The sequence below is a fragment of the Canis lupus genome, chromosome 31, assembly GCF_048164855.1.
Source record: "Canis lupus baileyi chromosome 31, mCanLup2.hap1, whole genome shotgun sequence".
Classification (NCBI taxonomy): domain Eukaryota; kingdom Metazoa; phylum Chordata; class Mammalia; order Carnivora; family Canidae; genus Canis; species Canis lupus.
The window spans coordinates 38,542,050-38,560,289 of record NC_132868.1 but is presented as its reverse complement, the minus strand read 5'-3'; the positions used below and the strand labels follow the sequence as shown (position 1 = coordinate 38,560,289).

General features: G+C 34.4%; 1 protein-coding gene across 9 annotated transcripts in view; it reads right to left on the bottom strand.

The window, feature by feature from the left end:
- ECT2 (epithelial cell transforming 2) overlaps nt 1-18,240 on the bottom strand; it is a 62,739-nt gene that overhangs the window by 12,340 nt on the left and 32,159 nt on the right. For all 9 annotated transcript variants that reach the window (XM_072808090.1, XM_072808097.1, XM_072808095.1 and 6 more), the window contains 5 exons: nt 16,605-16,686; nt 8,816-8,894; nt 8,349-8,468; nt 4,885-5,023; nt 2,799-2,953 (listed from right to left, as the gene is read on the bottom strand). In XM_072808090.1, the coding sequence (XP_072664191.1) occupies nt 2,799-2,953; nt 4,885-5,023; nt 8,349-8,468; nt 8,816-8,894; nt 16,605-16,686 (575 nt within the window). The remainder of the gene's footprint in view (nt 1-2,798; nt 2,954-4,884; nt 5,024-8,348; nt 8,469-8,815; nt 8,895-16,604; nt 16,687-18,240) is intronic.

The following is an 18,240-nucleotide window of genomic DNA, read 5'->3' as shown; positions in this document are numbered from 1 at the left end:
AAACCTTAATTTTTTTTTTTTTAATTTTTATTTATTTATGATAGTCACAGAGAGAGAGAGAGAGAGAGGCAGAGACATAGGCAGAGGGAGAAGCAGGCTCCATGCACCGGCAGCCCGACGTGGGATTCGATCCCGGGTCTCCAGGATCGCGCCCTGGGCCAAAGGCAGGCGCCAAACCACTGCGCCACCCAGGGATCCCTGTAACCAGAATTTCTAAGAATGAATATTGCTGCTCAAAAGTAGCCAGTAGTGATTTGACCAAGATAAAAAATTTTGATTTTTAAAAGAAACAAAGAATTAGTAGTAAAAGAACTGAACTATAGCACTGGGCATTTAATTATCAAGTTACTGGGGATCCCTGGGTGGCTCAGTGGTTTAGCACCTGCCTGTGGCCCAGGGTGTGATCCTGGGGTTCCAGGATCAAGTCCCACATCAGGCTCCCTGCATGGAGTCTGCTTCTCTCTCTGCCTGTGTCTCTGCCTCTCTCTCTCGGTGTCTCTCATGAATAGATAAATAAAATCTTAAAAAATAGTAATTATCAAGTTGCTTCCTCTAAACTATTCAAAAGTGGGGAGAGTGAAGGAGTAACACTGCTTAAATCCACTTGTCAATAAATTATACTTTTGATATTAAAAATTAGAAATCTGCAGTGGCTTCAGAAAGCTACCAACTGACCTCAGGCAGTATATGAACCTTAAGAGTATGAACCATGCACTTATAGGTTACATGTTGGCAAGAGACCAAACATACCCTAAGTATTCTGAGAGATAAAATTCAACAGATTAAAACTCTAATCTTTAAATTCTAAATTAACAGAATATGGGACATCATATCCCTGGGGAGAAAAGCTATGCAAGAGTTTAACCAAGAATCAGCTAATACCTGGATTCTAATGTGAGCTTTATGCTCTTGGCCTTAATTTCACATGTAAAATAATGAGATTAGATTGGGTTTTATTTCAGCTTAAAAATTCTTAAGTCATTTAAATATGGGTATGAAGAATGAGAGTACAGAATAAAACAGCTGTATTTTTTACTCTTTATTAAGTAAGCTCCAATTATTCAGAGAACCCAAAATGTGTAATAGAAGGAAAAAACTACTGATTCAAAGAATCAAGAAATTTTTATCTTTCACATTGTGTGTGTGCATGTGTGTGTTTAGAAATACTTTATCTTCAACATGGCAGTTGTTATCAAATGGTAAGAGATCAACTCCGGACTTTTTAAAATTTACTATGTGTAGTATTTTAAATGCAGGAAAGAGGTCAACTCAAGTCAGTGAGACTATCTCAATTTACAAAATATTTCTTAGTTAACGAAATTTCACAACTTGAATTTTGTGGTTTCAGTATAAATCAGGACATAGTTAAATGTTTGCTGCCATCTTGTGGCTAACTTATATGAAATCTTTCCATTAGCTGTTTATATTTTAGTTCTAGAATTATTAGCCATTCTGTGGCTAGTAATCAACAGATTGTATTTTAAGGAAATTTTCCCATTAACAGCACTTCACTATTATGGTTATAAATTTGGAAAGGACTGCATAAACCATCTAGTCTGATGCCATGATCAATGTACGAGTAATTTCTACAACAGGCAGTCGCTATACTGCAAAGATCTCTTATATATGCATACCTTGAACTATGAAAAAAAAAAACTCCTCCTAACAATGAGCCCTTTTGTAAGCTTTATAACTGTCTCCATCATTTTTCTAGCCAGCACTGCCATAGGCCCTATGCTTCTGTGAATCTTTTTATGCAACAATCCTTTATTTATAACATATTGCTGGCCCATAGTAATTTAAAAAAAAAAAATCCTGCTAGATGAGTTGTCCTATAAATGAAAATTAGGATAAATCAGTCAAATTTATTCCTTGGTTTTCCCTGTCATTTCACCTTTTGAAAAAAGAAATTGAAATTTTCTGCTTAAAAAAAGGTCTGTTAAATGTTCTCAACATTTAGGTAGGAGGTTTTAATCAATTATTACCTACTCTATAAACCACTATAATTATACCTCAATAGCCTTCAAGGTTAGACTTAGCTATGATAAAATAAACATTTTACTCCAACAGGAATGTGCAAGGCAATCTTCATTACAGTACTAGTGTAATGAAAAGGGTCATTTATCAATACATTCTCCTCTATGTCATTTGTACAAAGATGAAAGAGTCTATACCTGTTTATCACATGTCTCTCCCATGTATAATGAAGAAATAAAATTATCTGTTAAGGGATCTAGAGTTCATCCAAGATGTACTACAGGCTATCTGATTCCTATGAGTGATTTAACTTCAGTAATTTGATTTTCTCATGTATCTGCACTTTAAGCTGAATAAGATAATTATATATTCATAATGGTATTTGATTTTCAGAAGTTGGACTGAGAAAACTGGTTGGCAACTTGCCTGACAGAAAAAACAACTTGCTACAACTCATCTATTGCTTTCAACAAGATAAAAGAACAACAGAACAAGATGCCCTCTATTTTACAAATAGCCAGGTCAAAGAGCACCAACAAAAATCACAGCGTACATTAGAACAAGTCCCAAAAGCTTCACGAAGTCAAAAAGGCAAAGGAGTTAGTTATTAGGCTTCGAAGGGCCTACCTGTAAGTGAGGGACTCGTGTATTTTTTAAAAATCTTTTCCAAAACAACTTTTTAAACCAGTTTTCCTCAATACACATAAAACTAAAACTCTCCTACATCCATAATTGCGAAGTCATTAGAAATGTACAGGGTTAGTCTGAACGCATTGCAATCAAGTTAAAACTTTCATTACAATAGTCATTTAAGAACTTACAGCGTCTGCTTTACAAATAGTATTGGCTACATGTCGACATAACATCTTTAGCCAGTTTTCTTTTGGAAGTTCCTCTGAGGTCATCTGGAAACTGAGCAGCACATTTGCCCGCTCTGTTGGTGGCCTCACAAGCAAGGCAAAAGCATTATGGCAATCTAGGGTTTCAGAATAATTACAAACATTAAGTGTTACTCCCTGGAAAATGACAGATGTATGCAAGTTTAGTTTCCTCAGAGCAATAAAATTCCAATACAGTGATCTCTTTTCCACCCTTCCTCATCCCTCAACTTTTAACTGGACAAAGAATATCACCATATTACATTGAAATACTGGATAGAATTATAATACTGAATTTCTTTAATAGATTTATTTTTTATTGGTGTTCAATTTGTCAACATACAGAATAACACCCAGTGCTCATCCCGTCAAGTGCCCCCCTCAGTGCCCGCCACCCGGTCACCCCCACCCCCCTCAGTGCTCTCCTCCCCTTCCACCACCCCTAGTTTGTTTCCCAGAGTTAGGAGTCTCTCGTGTACTGTCTCCCTTTCTGATATTTCCCACTTATTTTTCTCCTTTTCCCCTTTATTCCCTTTCACTATTTTTTATATTCCCCAAATGAATGAGACCATATGTTTGTCCTTCTCCGATTGACTTATTTCACTCAGCATAATACCCTCCAGTTCCATCCACGTCGAAGCAAATGGTGGGTATTTGTCATTTCTAATGGCTGAGAAATATTCCATTGTAATACTAAGTTTTACGTGAGAAACCAACAATGATAATTTACTGACGCTATATACTACATGTAATATTTTCTATGAAATTTAATATTTTCTATGATAGTTTTTTGAATTAATTATATCATTTCTTAGAATTCCAGAATTTAAGTTCTAAATTAAAATGGCATTACAAGACTAATTTAAATTAAAGAAATAAAGTGTCCAAATATCAAAACTGTTAAACAATGTTTTTGGACCAAAATGCTAAAACAGAACCTATTTTAAACAATAATTATAATCTATAATTCAAATCTAAAAATATGGAGATGATTTAAATAAATACACTATTATAACCCTTAACAGATCCAGAATCTGACAACCTAATAAAGACAGCAACATAAGCTGCTGCTCAAGTTTCTTTTCTAATAAACTCAAAGTCTTCCATCATGAGAGGACAGGATCAGTAATGGAACCAGCTTACACTGTAAAAATGTCTAAAATCTAAAAGTATGGCCATGTATACACATCCCTAGATGATACTTTTTTTGGTAGGTATAAAATTTTGGTAATTTTAGGCCTTCAGAGAACCTTCCCTAACACTATCAAAGTTGAGTAAAAACCTCCTTAATAAACATCTGACCCATGTTAATTCTACCATAGTTACTTTGTGTACATTTATTCATGTACTTCTTTCCAGGTCATATCCTAAACATATTCCTAGCAATGAAGCCATTGACAACAAGGAAAGAATAAGATGCAGAGCACATGTGATAGACCGGTGATTTCTTTTTGATTCTGAAGTAATAAAGGTAAGTTTTGTTGTGGAAGAGGCTAGGTTAGGGCACTATCTTGACCTTTAACCATTTAAAAGCTCTTTGATCCTTAGGGATGAAGAAATCCCACAGGTTGAGATAGCACTTTCATTTGAGAAAATAAGATACCAAGTAAGTTCCTAGAGAAGAGCTGGGATGGAAATATAAGAAATATTACTTTACCAAAACTAACCAACTATATTTAAAGATAATTTATCAGTTTAGAGATATCTGGGTGGCTCAGTTGGTTAAGCGTCCCACTCTTGATTTAAGCTCAGGTCATGCTCTCAGGGTCATGAATGAGACTGAGTTCTGCGTCAGGCTCCACGCTCAGTGGAAAGTCTACTTGAGATTCTTGCCTTCTCCCTCTGCCCCTCCCCCATTCACACATGCGCTCACTCGCTCTCTCCCTCTCCCTAATAAATAAATTTTTAAAATTAAAAAGATAATTTACCAGTTTAAAATAAAAACAAAAATAAAAACATGAGAATGAATCAAACCTAAAATGAATATAAACTATTTTCACTTAGCTAACAATTTATCTAGTGAGCATACCTTCCGTTTCTCTTATGTCCAGCACCTTCTTAATTTGAGAAAGAGGCATTAGATGAACATGCTTAAGAGAAGCTGGGGGTCGGGTGTGGCCAGGAGGACTCCTAAAAGTGCCAATAACCTTATGTCGTTTTCTTGCTATCTGATTACAAAAAAAAAAAAATTCATATGGAAACAATTAAAGGCCAAATACTTAAAAATGATATTAATCATATAAACCTACATGCAATTCATCTATTTGTCATTCTAGAATTACTATGATAAGCAGAGTTACCATGTGACAAATTCATACATCCATGTAATTGTGTAGCAGAAATGCTCATATATTTAAGAGCTTAAAAATCAGGAAAACAGACCAAAGGAAAAGATCTATGCAAAAGGTCCCAGAAGTATGAAAGAACTTAGAAACATCTGAAAAGGAATAGCACTGAAGGACAGAGGAATCTTCGACAAAAAGCCTTGAGTTCAGGAATGTTGGTCTGGGATCTCAGTATTGGGTTCAAAAGATAATGGATTTATTTATTTATTTTTTTTTTTAATTTTTATTTATTTATGATAGTCACACACAGAGAGAGAGAGAGGCAGAGACACAGGCAGAGGGAGAAGCAGGCTCCATGCACCGGGAGCCTGACGTGGGATTCGATCCTGGGTCTCCAGGATCGCGCCCTGGGCCAAAGGCAGGCGCCAAACCGCTGCGCCACCCAGGGATCCCAAGATAATGGATTTAAGAGCAGAGTTCTCAATGAACTCAGACCCTGTACAAGACAATGAGGACAATAAAGTAAGTAACACAGAAATGGCTCTAGTTCTCGTATTTACATACCATTGAGAAAGAAGCAGGGGAAGTAACAAACTAACTGAACAATACATTAAGCAAATGATACAAATTAAAAACTCAAGCTTTTACAGTGTTAAGATGTAATTTTACCTAAACTGGGAACTCCTGTAAGAGGAAGAGATAGGTAAAGTAAGTCTGGGGAAGACAGGAGCAAAATCACAAAGGACCTTGTGATTCATAATGTACTGAATTCTGCAAATTGTATAAGGTCTTTAAACTTATTATTTTCATTTCCATGAAAGCCTACTGTATTGTTTTGCCATTTTAAAAGAACATCTTTTTCTGAGGTTATAATCATCAATTAAAGACATTAACACAAAATGATTTAGGATAAGTTACTTAATGAATTTGAGACTGGTCAGCATCATGAATGTGACAAAGTTTAGCTAAAAATGCACTACCCTATGTTGGCTAATCAGAAATGATCAAATGGGGATCCCTGGGTGGCTCAGCGGTTCAGCGCCTGCCTTTGGCCCAGGGCGTGATCCTGGAGTCCCAGGATCAAGTCCCGCGTCGGGCTCTCTGCATGGAGCCTGCTTCTCCCTCTGCCTGCCTGCCTGTCTATCATGAATTAATAAATAAAATCTTAAAAAAAAAAAAGAAATGATCAAATGGCAGTCAATCATATTCACACTGAAGCAGAAATATGATACAGATCTGCTACATATCAAATATTAAAAGTTAGTTTACATTAATACAGGAAAAATAAGCAAAAGACTTTCTTTAAATAATTTCCACTATAAATTTAAATATACTTTTAAATCAATTTGGCTAAGCAAATAATTTTAAAGTTCATTTTTAAAAAGAAAAAACAATGACAAGTGCCAATACTGATGACATAAATGCTAGCACATCAAGATACAAACTCAAAACACAGTTAAAATATAAAAAGGAAAATATGTCTGTGAATCCTCAATTAGTTTAGCTTCAGTAAAACATCAACGGTCAAATTTAAGAGAAGTCAATATAGATTTTATCCATTTTAAATGTTTCTAACTTTTACCATATTCTTCATTCCAAATTTGCTAAGGTTTTTAAAAAAAAGCTGAAGAATAAAAGTTTAGAATTATAAATCTAAAAGTTCAAATTGAATGTTAAATATAGAACTGTTTTAGTCAATATGATTCTAACATAGGCAGCTAAAATAAACTAGAATAAAAAGTTAGTGGATTTAAGGTAAAGGAGATGAAGAACCAGGGTATCACATAATGGACTCAGAAGCTACAGACAATAACCAATGGCAGGAATTAAAGTGGTAGGTAGGTCAACGAGCAAGTTATAGAAAACTTCATGGAATTTAAAAAAAGATATATGATCAAAAATTTAAAGTAAGCCACAACTCTCTCAGGATTAAGAAGATAAAACCCAGAATGGATTAGCAGGAAGTATAGACAGTGGAGCCAGCTGACCTGGGCACTTCAATAGGGAAAACCTTAAAAAGGCTTTAAGAGAAGCAAATAAATAGAAGTACTGAGCAACTATGTACAGTGAAACCCCACTGGAAATTGACTTCACCTTGCCCCTGTTCTCCAAAGCAAAGCAGGCTGACGTTCTCTTTATGGGGTGACAAAGTAGTTCAGAATTATCTGCCTCATGATTTTTTATGACTTTTTCACTTCAGGGTATGGTCAATTATGTGTAGTATTTTCACTGTCTTTTGTGTTTTGTGACATTATTGACCAATAAAAATATCATTTTTTATTAACCCCACTACAACAAAACTGCATTTAACACAAGTCAAGCTTTGGTGAGATTTTATTATACCTGTAACTGCACATGGTGGTTTCTCTAAAATTCTCTTGTATTTTATACTTTAAATAATAATGTAACCAAGAGTGCAGCACGTCAAAAGAAGTAAAAAACGATAAAAGGAAGAGGTACAGATTTTAAAGAAAAAGGAAACCCATCAAATCACTTCAATGAAAGCAACAGCAAGTAACAGAAATGTCAAAGGAGTCTTTTGGTTAATATATTTGTTTTATCAAAATACACAGTTTTCTTTTCTGAGATGAAGGAAAATACACATCTTTGTATCTCCCATTTGACTGCTTAGTTGTTTAAAAATACACTATTAAGAAAAGGGTTGGAAAAGCACACGAAGGTGATTCCATTTGCCCACAGAATTGATATGGAGGAAATGTTTTAATAGATGAGAATTTTAGAATTATAATCATTGCACCCCTCTGATGTATTAACTACTCATTCACCCTAAACCTGTTTTAACGAAAAATCGGGGAATTGTAATTCATAGTAAATAATCAAGTTATTCTAATCTTCAACAAAATGCTTGAAAAATCTATTTCAATTTCAAATTATTTTGTAGGTCCTGAACAAACATACACAGAAACAATAAACTCCTAAAATTTCTGACCAAAGCATTTATTAGCATGGAAATAAACTACATTTTCATTATGACTTGGCTTTTAAGTCATGAAAATTTATCATACTTTTTTAGTATTAGGCCTTCTCTTTAAAAGCATTTTATTAATAGTATTAAACAAGTGGTCTCAGAAAGTGATTAAATTAACTTTAACTTGTGTATTATACCTCAATCAAGGCTTGGCTTTAAATGTTCAGGCAAGTCACACAAATCAGCAGTGTTATTATACTATATTAAGTACAAATTTACCTCCAGGCAGTCATTGAAGAGAAAGAGAGTTACTTGTTCTCCTCTGTCACAGGGATGTTCACCTAGAGAAATTGTTTCAACTCGTTGGACTAAACTTCGGTGAGAAGACAAAAGATTAGCCTGTATAGATTTAAAATATTATAAAAGTAATCACTTGTTAGTAATCTTTTTAAAGTTATAATTTAAAAGAAAATGGTGCCAGGGCACCTGGGTGGCTCAATTGGTAAAGTATCTGGCTCTTGATTTTGGCTCAGGTCATTATCTCAGGGATCAGTCCCCATTTGGGCTCTGTGTTCAATGTGGAAGCTGCTTGAGATTCTTTCTCTCTCTCTCTTCCCCTCCCTCCCAACCTCTAGAATAAATTTTAAAAAAAGAAAAGAAAAAGGTGCTAAGCTTCTGTTCATATTAAAGCTATAGAACCTAATAAGAAGAAAATAAATTGACAATCATCAAAAATGAATACTTACTGGGCATCCATCTACTTCATAAACAACATCAAAAATTTGCTTTTGGGCTTCTGTTTTTCTCTTATCCTCATTAATATGGCTGAAAGATTAAAAAGTTTAGTTTTAAAACTTCAACTTTTAAAACAATAAAATATGAAAACTGCATACAAAGATATCTTATGTCACTAAAAGAGATCTTGGCAAGTGGTCTATCTTAATTCTGACAACTGACTCAGTTAAAATACTTCCTAAAATCCTAAAATCAGTTAAAATACTTCCTAAAAGTAGCCTACTATATTAAAAAGTTTCACAGGGATGCCTGGGAAAGAAGCAGGGAGCCTGCTTCTTCCTCTGCCTGTGTCTCTGCCTCTCTCTCTCTGTCTCTCTCGTGAATAAAGAAAATCTTAAAAAAAAATAAAGTTTCACAGAATCCTTCAGAAAATTATGTTTTACTAATTTCTTTCCATATTATTATTTTTTTTTTTACTATACTCGCTATATACTTCCTAAAATATGTTTAAACCTTTACAAACTTCAGGTTAACAGAAGTTCTAAATATAAGTTCATTTAAGCTTTTATGAAGGTCATTCCCAAGTCACATGCTAATCATTTCATTGAAACAAAAACTAAGACTACTGCTTCCATACCAGATGAAATAGGAAGGAAAGGATACACGTTCTTCCTGAAACCAATGAAAAACCATTAAAATCTAAAGAAACAAGTCTGGGGTGCCTGGGATGCTCAGTTGGTTAAGCATCTGACTCTTGATTTTGGCTCAGGTCATGATCTCAGGGTCCTTCGATCAAGCCTGGCTCTACTCTGTGCTGGTTATGGAGTCTGCTTGGGATTCTCCCTCCCTCTCCCTGTGCCCCAGCCACCTCCTCCCCACCATGAGTAGGGTGCTCTCTCTCTCTTTTAAAAAAAGAAAAAGAGGGATCCCTGGGTGACGCAGCGGTTTGGCGCCTGCCTTTGGCCCAGGGCGCGATCCTGGAGACCCGGGATCGAATCCCACATCGGGCTCCCAGTGCATGGAGCCTGCTTCTCCCTCTGCCTATGTCTCTGCCTCTCTCTCTCTCTCTGTGACTATCATAAATAAATAAAAAAAAAAAAATTAAAAAAAAAAAAAGAAAAGAAAAAGAGAGCGAGACAAACTTAGTTGTCAAGACACTGGGAAGTCAATTTATGAGACAGGAGACAAATAAGGCAAGCCCAACTTTATGCTGTCTATAAGAGACACACACTTTAGATTCAAAGACCTAAATAGGCTGAAAGTTAAATGACAGAAATACTCTACCAAACAACAGAAAAATACACCTTCTTCTCAAGTGTATGTGGGCCATTTTCCAGGTTAAGCCATAAAACAGACCTCAAAAATTCTGAAAGGACTGAAATATTACAAAATATCTTCTCCCACAACAATGGAGTAAAATTAGAAATAACAAAAGGAAACTTTGGAAAATCACAAGTATGTGGGAATTAAACAAAACACTCCGAAATAACCAATGTGCCAAATAGAAATCAAAAGGAAATTAGAAAATATTTTGAGAAAAAACAAAAACATAACATATAAAATTTATGGTATACAACTAAAGCAGTACCGTATACATTTATAGCTATAAATGCATTTAATAAAAAATATCTTAAATCAATTACCTAAACATGTTAGGTAATTGATTTAAGACACCAAGGGAAAAAAAAAAAAAAAGTAAATCTAAACCAAGCAGAAAGAAAGAAATCATAGAGTAGAAATTATTAAAATAGAGAATATAAAAACTAACAGAAAAATCAACAAAATTAACGGGTTCTTTGAAAAGATTAACAATATTGATAATCCTTTAGCTAGACTGGCCAAGGAAAAAAAAAGGCAAAAATTACTAAAATCAGGAATAAATAAATGATGGGACATCGCTACCAACCTTACAGAAATAAAAAGGATTATGAGAACAATGGACAACTGCATGCCAACAAATTAGACAGCTTAGGCATAATGGACAAATTCCTACAAAGACACAAACTACAGAAACTGATTCAAGAAATAAAAAGTCTGAATAGATCCATAACAGTAAATTCAATTAGCAATTTTAAAGCCCAAATGGCTTCGCTGATGAATTCTACCAAACACCTAGGAACTAGTACCAATTTTTCCCAAGTTCTTTCAAAAAACAGAAGAGAAAGAAATACTTTCCAATGTAATCTAAACTAGAAGATGACATCACCAGAAAATTTTTTATCAATGTCCTTTATGAATATAGACACCAAAACCCTCAACAAAATACTAGCAAAACAAATCCAGGAACACATAAAAAGGATTATGCACCATTAACCAAGTAAGATCTTATCCCAGGTATATAAGCTTGAGTAAACAAGCAAAAATCAATAAATGTAATATACCACACCAATAGAATAAAGGACAAATACTACATGATCACTTAAATGGACTCAAAAAAAGCATTTGACAAAATCCAATGCCCTTTCATGGTAAAGAACACTCAACAAACTAGAAATAAATAAGGACTTTCTCAAACTAATAAAGGGAATCTATAAAAGTCCCAAAGCTACAATCATACTCAACAGTGAACTGAATGCTTCCCCGCTAAAATCACTAACAGGACAAGAACAAGATGGTCACTCTCACCACTTCCGTTTAACACTGTAGTGGAGCTTCTGACCAGGGCAATTAGTCAAGAAAATGAAATAAAAGGCATCCAGACTGGAAAGGGAAAAAAAGAACTATCTTTATTTGCAGATGACATGATCTTATTCACAGAAAATCTTAAGGAATCCACTAAAAAATTATTAGAACTAAAACACATTCATCAAGGTTGCAGAGTAGAGGATCAATATATAAAACTCTATTGCCTTTCTATACATTATACAATCTGAAAATAAAATTAAGAAAGCAATTCCATTTACTAAAACATCAAAAGGAATAAAGTTCTTAGGAATAAATTTCACATAAGTATGACATTTCTAGAATGAAAACTCTAAAACATTGTTGAAAGAAAAACAAAATCTCTATCAAATTCCCCACTGTTCACGTTTCCTCACCCCTTCCCACCCTCAGAAACTGACAAGCCAATTCTAAAAGCCAAATGCAAATTCAAGGAATCCACAATGGTCAAAACAATCTTGAAAAGGATAAAGTTGGAAGATTATTTCCCCATTTTAAAACTTAATACACAAAGCACAGTAATCAAGACTGTGTGGTACTAGCATAATCATAGATGTATGGATCAAGAAATAGAATTAAGAGTCCAGAAATAAGTCCTCACATCTTTTGCAAAGATGCAAAAGCAATTCAGTAGAGAAACAATGGTCTTTTCAACAAATAAATACTAGACAGATTTCCACATAAAACAATGAACATCAATGCATACCTTGGCCCTTACACAAAAATTAACTTAAAGTGGATCACAGACTTAGCTGATTTTTACCTAATGATTAAAACCACAAGAACTTCTCAAACAGGAAAAAAAAAAAGTACCTTTGTGACTTTGGGTTAGACCAAAATTTTTTTTGATAAAATAACCACCCATAAAAATAACTGATAAATTCGGACTTCACAAAAATCTAGAAATCCTGTTTTTTCTGTTAAGAGAAAAAAACAAGCTACAGAGTATAAGAAAATATTTGCAAATCACCTATCAGACAAGGAACCACTGAAACTCAAATATACCATTGGTAGCAAGGTGAAATAGTACAACTACTTTAGAAACAGTTTGGCAAAAAAAAACAAAAAAAAAAACAGTTTGGCAATTTTTTAAAAGCTATACATACACCTACTATATGACCTAGCTATTCTTACCACTAGGTATGGAAAGCATATATTCATACAAAGACTTGTTCACAGAAAATAATAATAGGAAAAAGCACTACTGATAAAAGCAACAGTAAGGACTAATCTCAAAATAATCATGCTGTGTGAAAGAAGACTGATAAAAGACAATATACTGTCTACTTCTATTTAAATAAAATCCTAGGGATGCCTGGGTGGCTCAGTGGTTTGGCACCTGCCTTTTGCCCAGGGTGTGATCCTACACTCAGGCGGACCGGGATCAAGTCCCACGTCAGGCTCCCTGCATGGAGCCTGCTTCTCTATGTCTGCTCCTCTCTCTGTATCTCTCATTAGTAAATAAAATCTTTAAAAAACCAAAAAAAAAATCCTAGAAGATGCAAAGTAAACTGATAAAAACAGCAGTGTTGCCCTGGGATGGCAGATTGGGAGAGAGGCAGGAAAAGAGATTACCAAAAGGCATGAGTAAACTTTTGGAAGCAAAATGTTCCTTATCTTGATGGCAGTTAGTGATGGTGGTTTCAGGAGTATGTGTGTGTATAGAGATATCTATATCTATATATATATATGCCAAAATTATTCAAACTATATTTGAAGCACCTATAGTTTAAAAAAAAAAAAACAGAAACCATAAAACACATATATACTAAAGCTACTAGAGCATAGATCTATAACAAATTAATCTGTATACACTACACATGTATAACTAACATTGTAAGAATCTCTTTTTAGGGGGTTTTGGTTTGCTTAAATGGCAAAGACTAGTTAAATTGGCACTATCTCTGTATTTCCTTTACCTAAAAAATTATAGTTGTTTTAACCAACTGTAATAAGCATTTAAAACCTAGGCTAAATATTAAAAAATCTCAAGAACTCAGATGTGGTCAAACTCTATTAGGTTTATAAATCAGCATCACAATTCAACATTGAAATAGGAGCTCCTACAACTCAACATTTATTGAAGACCTATTATGAGCACAGCATTGAGGATAAGGATATATTAGATTCTTAAATTCCCACAAAGCTTCAATAATGTTGAAAAAGAAAGAAATATTTAATCACCTATCTTATCAGCATGGCTCATTATCTCTATAGCAGCCAATTGATACTATTCTAAGGGAAACAACAGGTCAAATGACTATTCCCCATTTGGGTTACTCTATCTTTGTTTACAATACATATTATACATAAATAACAAATACTAAAAGCTACCATCAAAATAACACTGGCAAAGTACTCTACACACCAAATAGGTAAATTGAACAAGTAATAATCTTTCAAATTTATAAAAATACAAAAAAAATAAAATAAATGTTCAAAAATTCCATGTAAAAGTGAAGCTGTCAGAAAAAAATGTGCAATTAAGTGCGATTGTCAACACAGAAGAGAATTTTTCTTCTACTTTGTATTTCAGAAGTCTTCTTAGGAAGTTGGATTTTATAGGTGACCTACATTCTGCAGTCACCCCAGTCTGACTTGTCAATACAGAATAAAAGTGTTATTCTCAAAAAAAAAAGTAATAATCTTTCAGCTTTCTCTTCTGTAAAAATAAGTTGATGCTGACCATCTACTTCATAGTTTGTTGAAAGGTTCAAATTAAATTATGTGCAGAGTATGTTAAACCTTGAAGTGTTGAAAAAAACTATTATTATTATCCTTGGTCCCAAAATAACAAAGCAAAAGCATAAAGGCTAGCTGACTGGCATATAAAATACAAACATAAGCAAAATACAAAATATACGTAGCCCTTTCAGCAGCAACGGAGGCTGGTATTCGCTAACTTGAGCGTAATTCTACTTCCAGACCTTCTCTCTAGAGCTAGCAAAGGCTCTAAGAGCTCCTTTTCAAGTACTTTAAGAAACTCTGTTTCATATAGAAGCACATCAGGGAATCTCAGAAGTCATTTAACTAAATCTATTAAACATGGTGAGGACATAAATTCCGAAGAGTTGAAGTGCCCTCATGCTCTATAAGGCAAAACAATTAATACAACAGCCTTTATTTCTGATTATAATAATCAAGAAAGAAAATTTTTTAAAAGATTTATTTATTTATTTACTCACGATAGACACAGAGAGAGAGAGAGAGGGGCAGAGACACAGGAGGAGGGAGAAGCAGGCTCCACGCCGGGAGCCCGACGCGGGACTCGATCCTGGGACTCCAGGATCATGCCCTGGGCCAAAGGCAGACGCCAAACCGCTAAGCCACCCAGGGATCCCCAAGAAAGATCATTTTTAAGTTTATTTACCTATTTATTTTAAATAATCTCTACACTCAACATGGGGCATACCCCCTAAGAAGATATGGTGTGTATGTATATGTATATGTAGATTATATATATACATATGTGTGTGTGTGTGTGTATACACACACACACACACACACACACACATACACACACGCACGCACAATGGACTATTACTCAGCCATCAGAAAAAAAATCTGGCCACTTGCAACAACATGCACAGAACTACAGGGTATCATGCTAAGTAAAATAAGTCAATCAGAAAAAAAGGAAAATTACATAATTCACTCATATTTGGAATTTAAGAAACAAAACAGAGGGGCAGCCCTGGTGGTCCAGCGGTTTAGTGCCACCTTCAGCCCAGGGCGTGATCTTGAAGATCCAGGATCGAGTCCCAAGTTGGGCTCCCTGCGTGGAGCCTGCTTTTCCCTCTGCCTGTGTCTCTGCCTCTCTCTCTGTTTCTCATGAATAAATAAGTAAAATCGAAAGAAAGAAAGAAAGAAAGAAAGAAAGAAAGAAAGAAAGAAAGAAAGAAAGAAAGAAAGAAAGAAAGAAAGAAAGAAAGAAAGAGAGAAAGAAAGAGAGAGAGAAAGAAAGAAAAGAAAAGAAAGAAAAGAAAAAAGAAAAGAAAAGAAAAGAAAAGAAAAGAAAAGAAAAGAAAAGAAAAGAAAGAAGAAAGAAAGAGAGAGGAACATAGGGAAGGGAAGAAAAAAACTAGACGAAATCAGAGAGGAAGACATATCATAACAGATTCTTAAAAATAAACAAACTGAAAACAAACAAAAATAAATAAACTGAGGGTTGTTAAAGGGGTTGGGGGTGTGGGGACAGGGTAACTGAGTGATGGGCATTAAAAAGGGCATGCAAAGTAATGAGCACTGGGTGTTACATAAGACTGATGAATCACTGAACAACTCTACCTCCGAAACTAATAATATACTATATGTTAATTAATTGAACTTAAATTAAAAAAAGAAAGAGCATCTCTGATTAGAGCTATGTCTCCAAGTTAGACCTACAGTAATTAGCCTAAATTTAACAATCAAGCATCCAAATCAATTCCACAGAGTTTATACTTTTAGTACATCTACAACCAACCCTATCAATTTATATTCCATTAAATTCAAGGTAAGAAGTAAGAAGTTAAAAGTAAAAGTCAAAAGAAGTATTATAAAGTATTATGAATCTTTTCTTTTTATTTCACCACAGTCAACTTCCTGAGTTACATTTGGGTAGTTTAAACGAAGACAAGAATATGCTATGACTTGAAAGTATATGAAGAAAATGTCCAGAAGTACATTCATAACATTATCAAATTTCTTTTTTTTTATTAAAGATTTTATTTATTCATGAGAGACAGAGAGAGAGAGAGAGAGAGAGAGAGAGGCAGAGACACAGGCAGAGGGAGAAGCAGGCTCCATGCAGCGAGCCTGACGTGGGACTCGATCCTGGGTCTCCAGGATCACGCCCTGGGCTGAAGGTGGTACTAAACCGCTGAGCCACCTGGGCTGCCCCCCACATTATCAAATTTCTAAATCATTGTTACTTTCTATGCAGAATAGTTTAATACCTTCAGAAATAAATGTTTTCTATTAATCAATGTATTCTTACAATACTTCTCTCTCATCATTTTCTACACTATTAGAAAAATAATTTAGACATCACTTTATAAAAACTTGCTATTGATATTTTTCTCTCCATTCATGATTCTAATTGTTCTACAATTCCATTTTAATCTCAGAAACAATAAGAAATTGAAATAATGCACTTACGTCATTACTTCCTTTAGTGATCCAATAGCTTTTTCTAGAGTGCTTTTGTCAGGATTTTCTTCAGCTGTATGCTTCCTAAGATCTGTTATGATAAAATGTTATGAGTTTTTTTATGAGGAAAAATCCAAAAAAAATAAAATAAAATAAAGAAACCCACCACCCTGCTTTGTAAAGTTAAATCATACTGCTTTGTCCATATATTTTCCTTAGAATTTAAAAAAGGACTAGAAAAATAGTAAAAAAAAAAAAAAAAAAAAAAAAAAATAGTTTTTTTATCTAAGACTTCAAAATGCCCTCCATCTTGGGGCACCTGGGTGTCTCAGTTAAGTGCTTCATTTGGTTCAGGTCATGATCTCAGGGTCCTAGGATACAGCCCCACGTCAGTGAGCTCAGTGGGGACCCATCTGCTTGTCCTTCTCCTTTGGCCCCTCCCCCTACTATGCACACATGCTCTCTCTCTCTCTCAAATAAATATTTAAAAAAAAAATACTGTCCATTTTGATATAGGCTGGTTAATTTTTAAAGATATTATCTAAGCTTTACTTCAAAAAAGGTTTTATGCAATGTTCCCTTAGGAACTCTCTTCTTACACATTTGTTCACAGATTTTTTTCTTCCACATTTTTTATTGGCTAAATTTCCAGAATATGTACAGATTTTCTTACACTGCTGTATCAATTCCCTATTAGTAAAGTTTGGGAACACCTAGGCTCCTCAAACTCTCTCCATAGTGCTGAGAAGTCATTATATGTTATATTTCATGTTGGAGCCCATGGCTCTATCACAGAGAGCATTCAGTAACCTTGAAAGCAGGTTTTGTTTAACTTAGAGGCTCATGACATGCTCATGTTTTGATTCTTATCTAGGTTAAGTTCCCTATGCCATGTCCCATCTGATGGTTCCCTAGTACCATACCCACACAATCTTTTAAGTTGGAATGATAGGAGAAAGGCTTAGAAACTATTTGATGGATTTCTACATGTACATAATGAAAAATAATGAAGATAAGCAAATAATCCAAAAAAAAAAAAAAAAAAAACCCATACAGCTTTGTAAAGTTAAATCACACTGCTTTGTCCATATATTTTCCTTAGAATTTAAAAAAGCAGGACAGCTTTTAAAGATGGGGGAAATCATCTTATAAACTATTCTAAACTAGATTTAAAAACCTTTAAAAGAAAATGATCAATTTTTTTAAATTACTACTATAATTCATATACTACCCAAAATATTGTTTTAAGGATTTTATTTATTTATTTGAGAGAGTGAAAAAGAGAGAGCATGAGAGAGAGATCACAAGCAGGTAGGTGGGTAGAGGGAGAAGTCTCATCACTAAGCAGGGAGCCTGATCCGGGACTCAATCCCAGGACCCTGGGTTCTTGACCTGAGCCAAAGGCAGGTGCTTAACCAACTGAGCCACCCAGGCACTGTACCTAAAATATTTTAAAAAGGAAATGATTAAACAGTCACAAAATTAGCCTCCTTATCTGCTATCCATACTAATGTGCTTAATTCGGTTTATAATTTAGTTTTCATACTTAATTTAAAAAATATAAAAACTGACCGTGTCCTAAAAATATTCAATACTTTAGTGAGCTAAATGTAAAGGCATATATATAAGCTTTTCTTTTGCTATA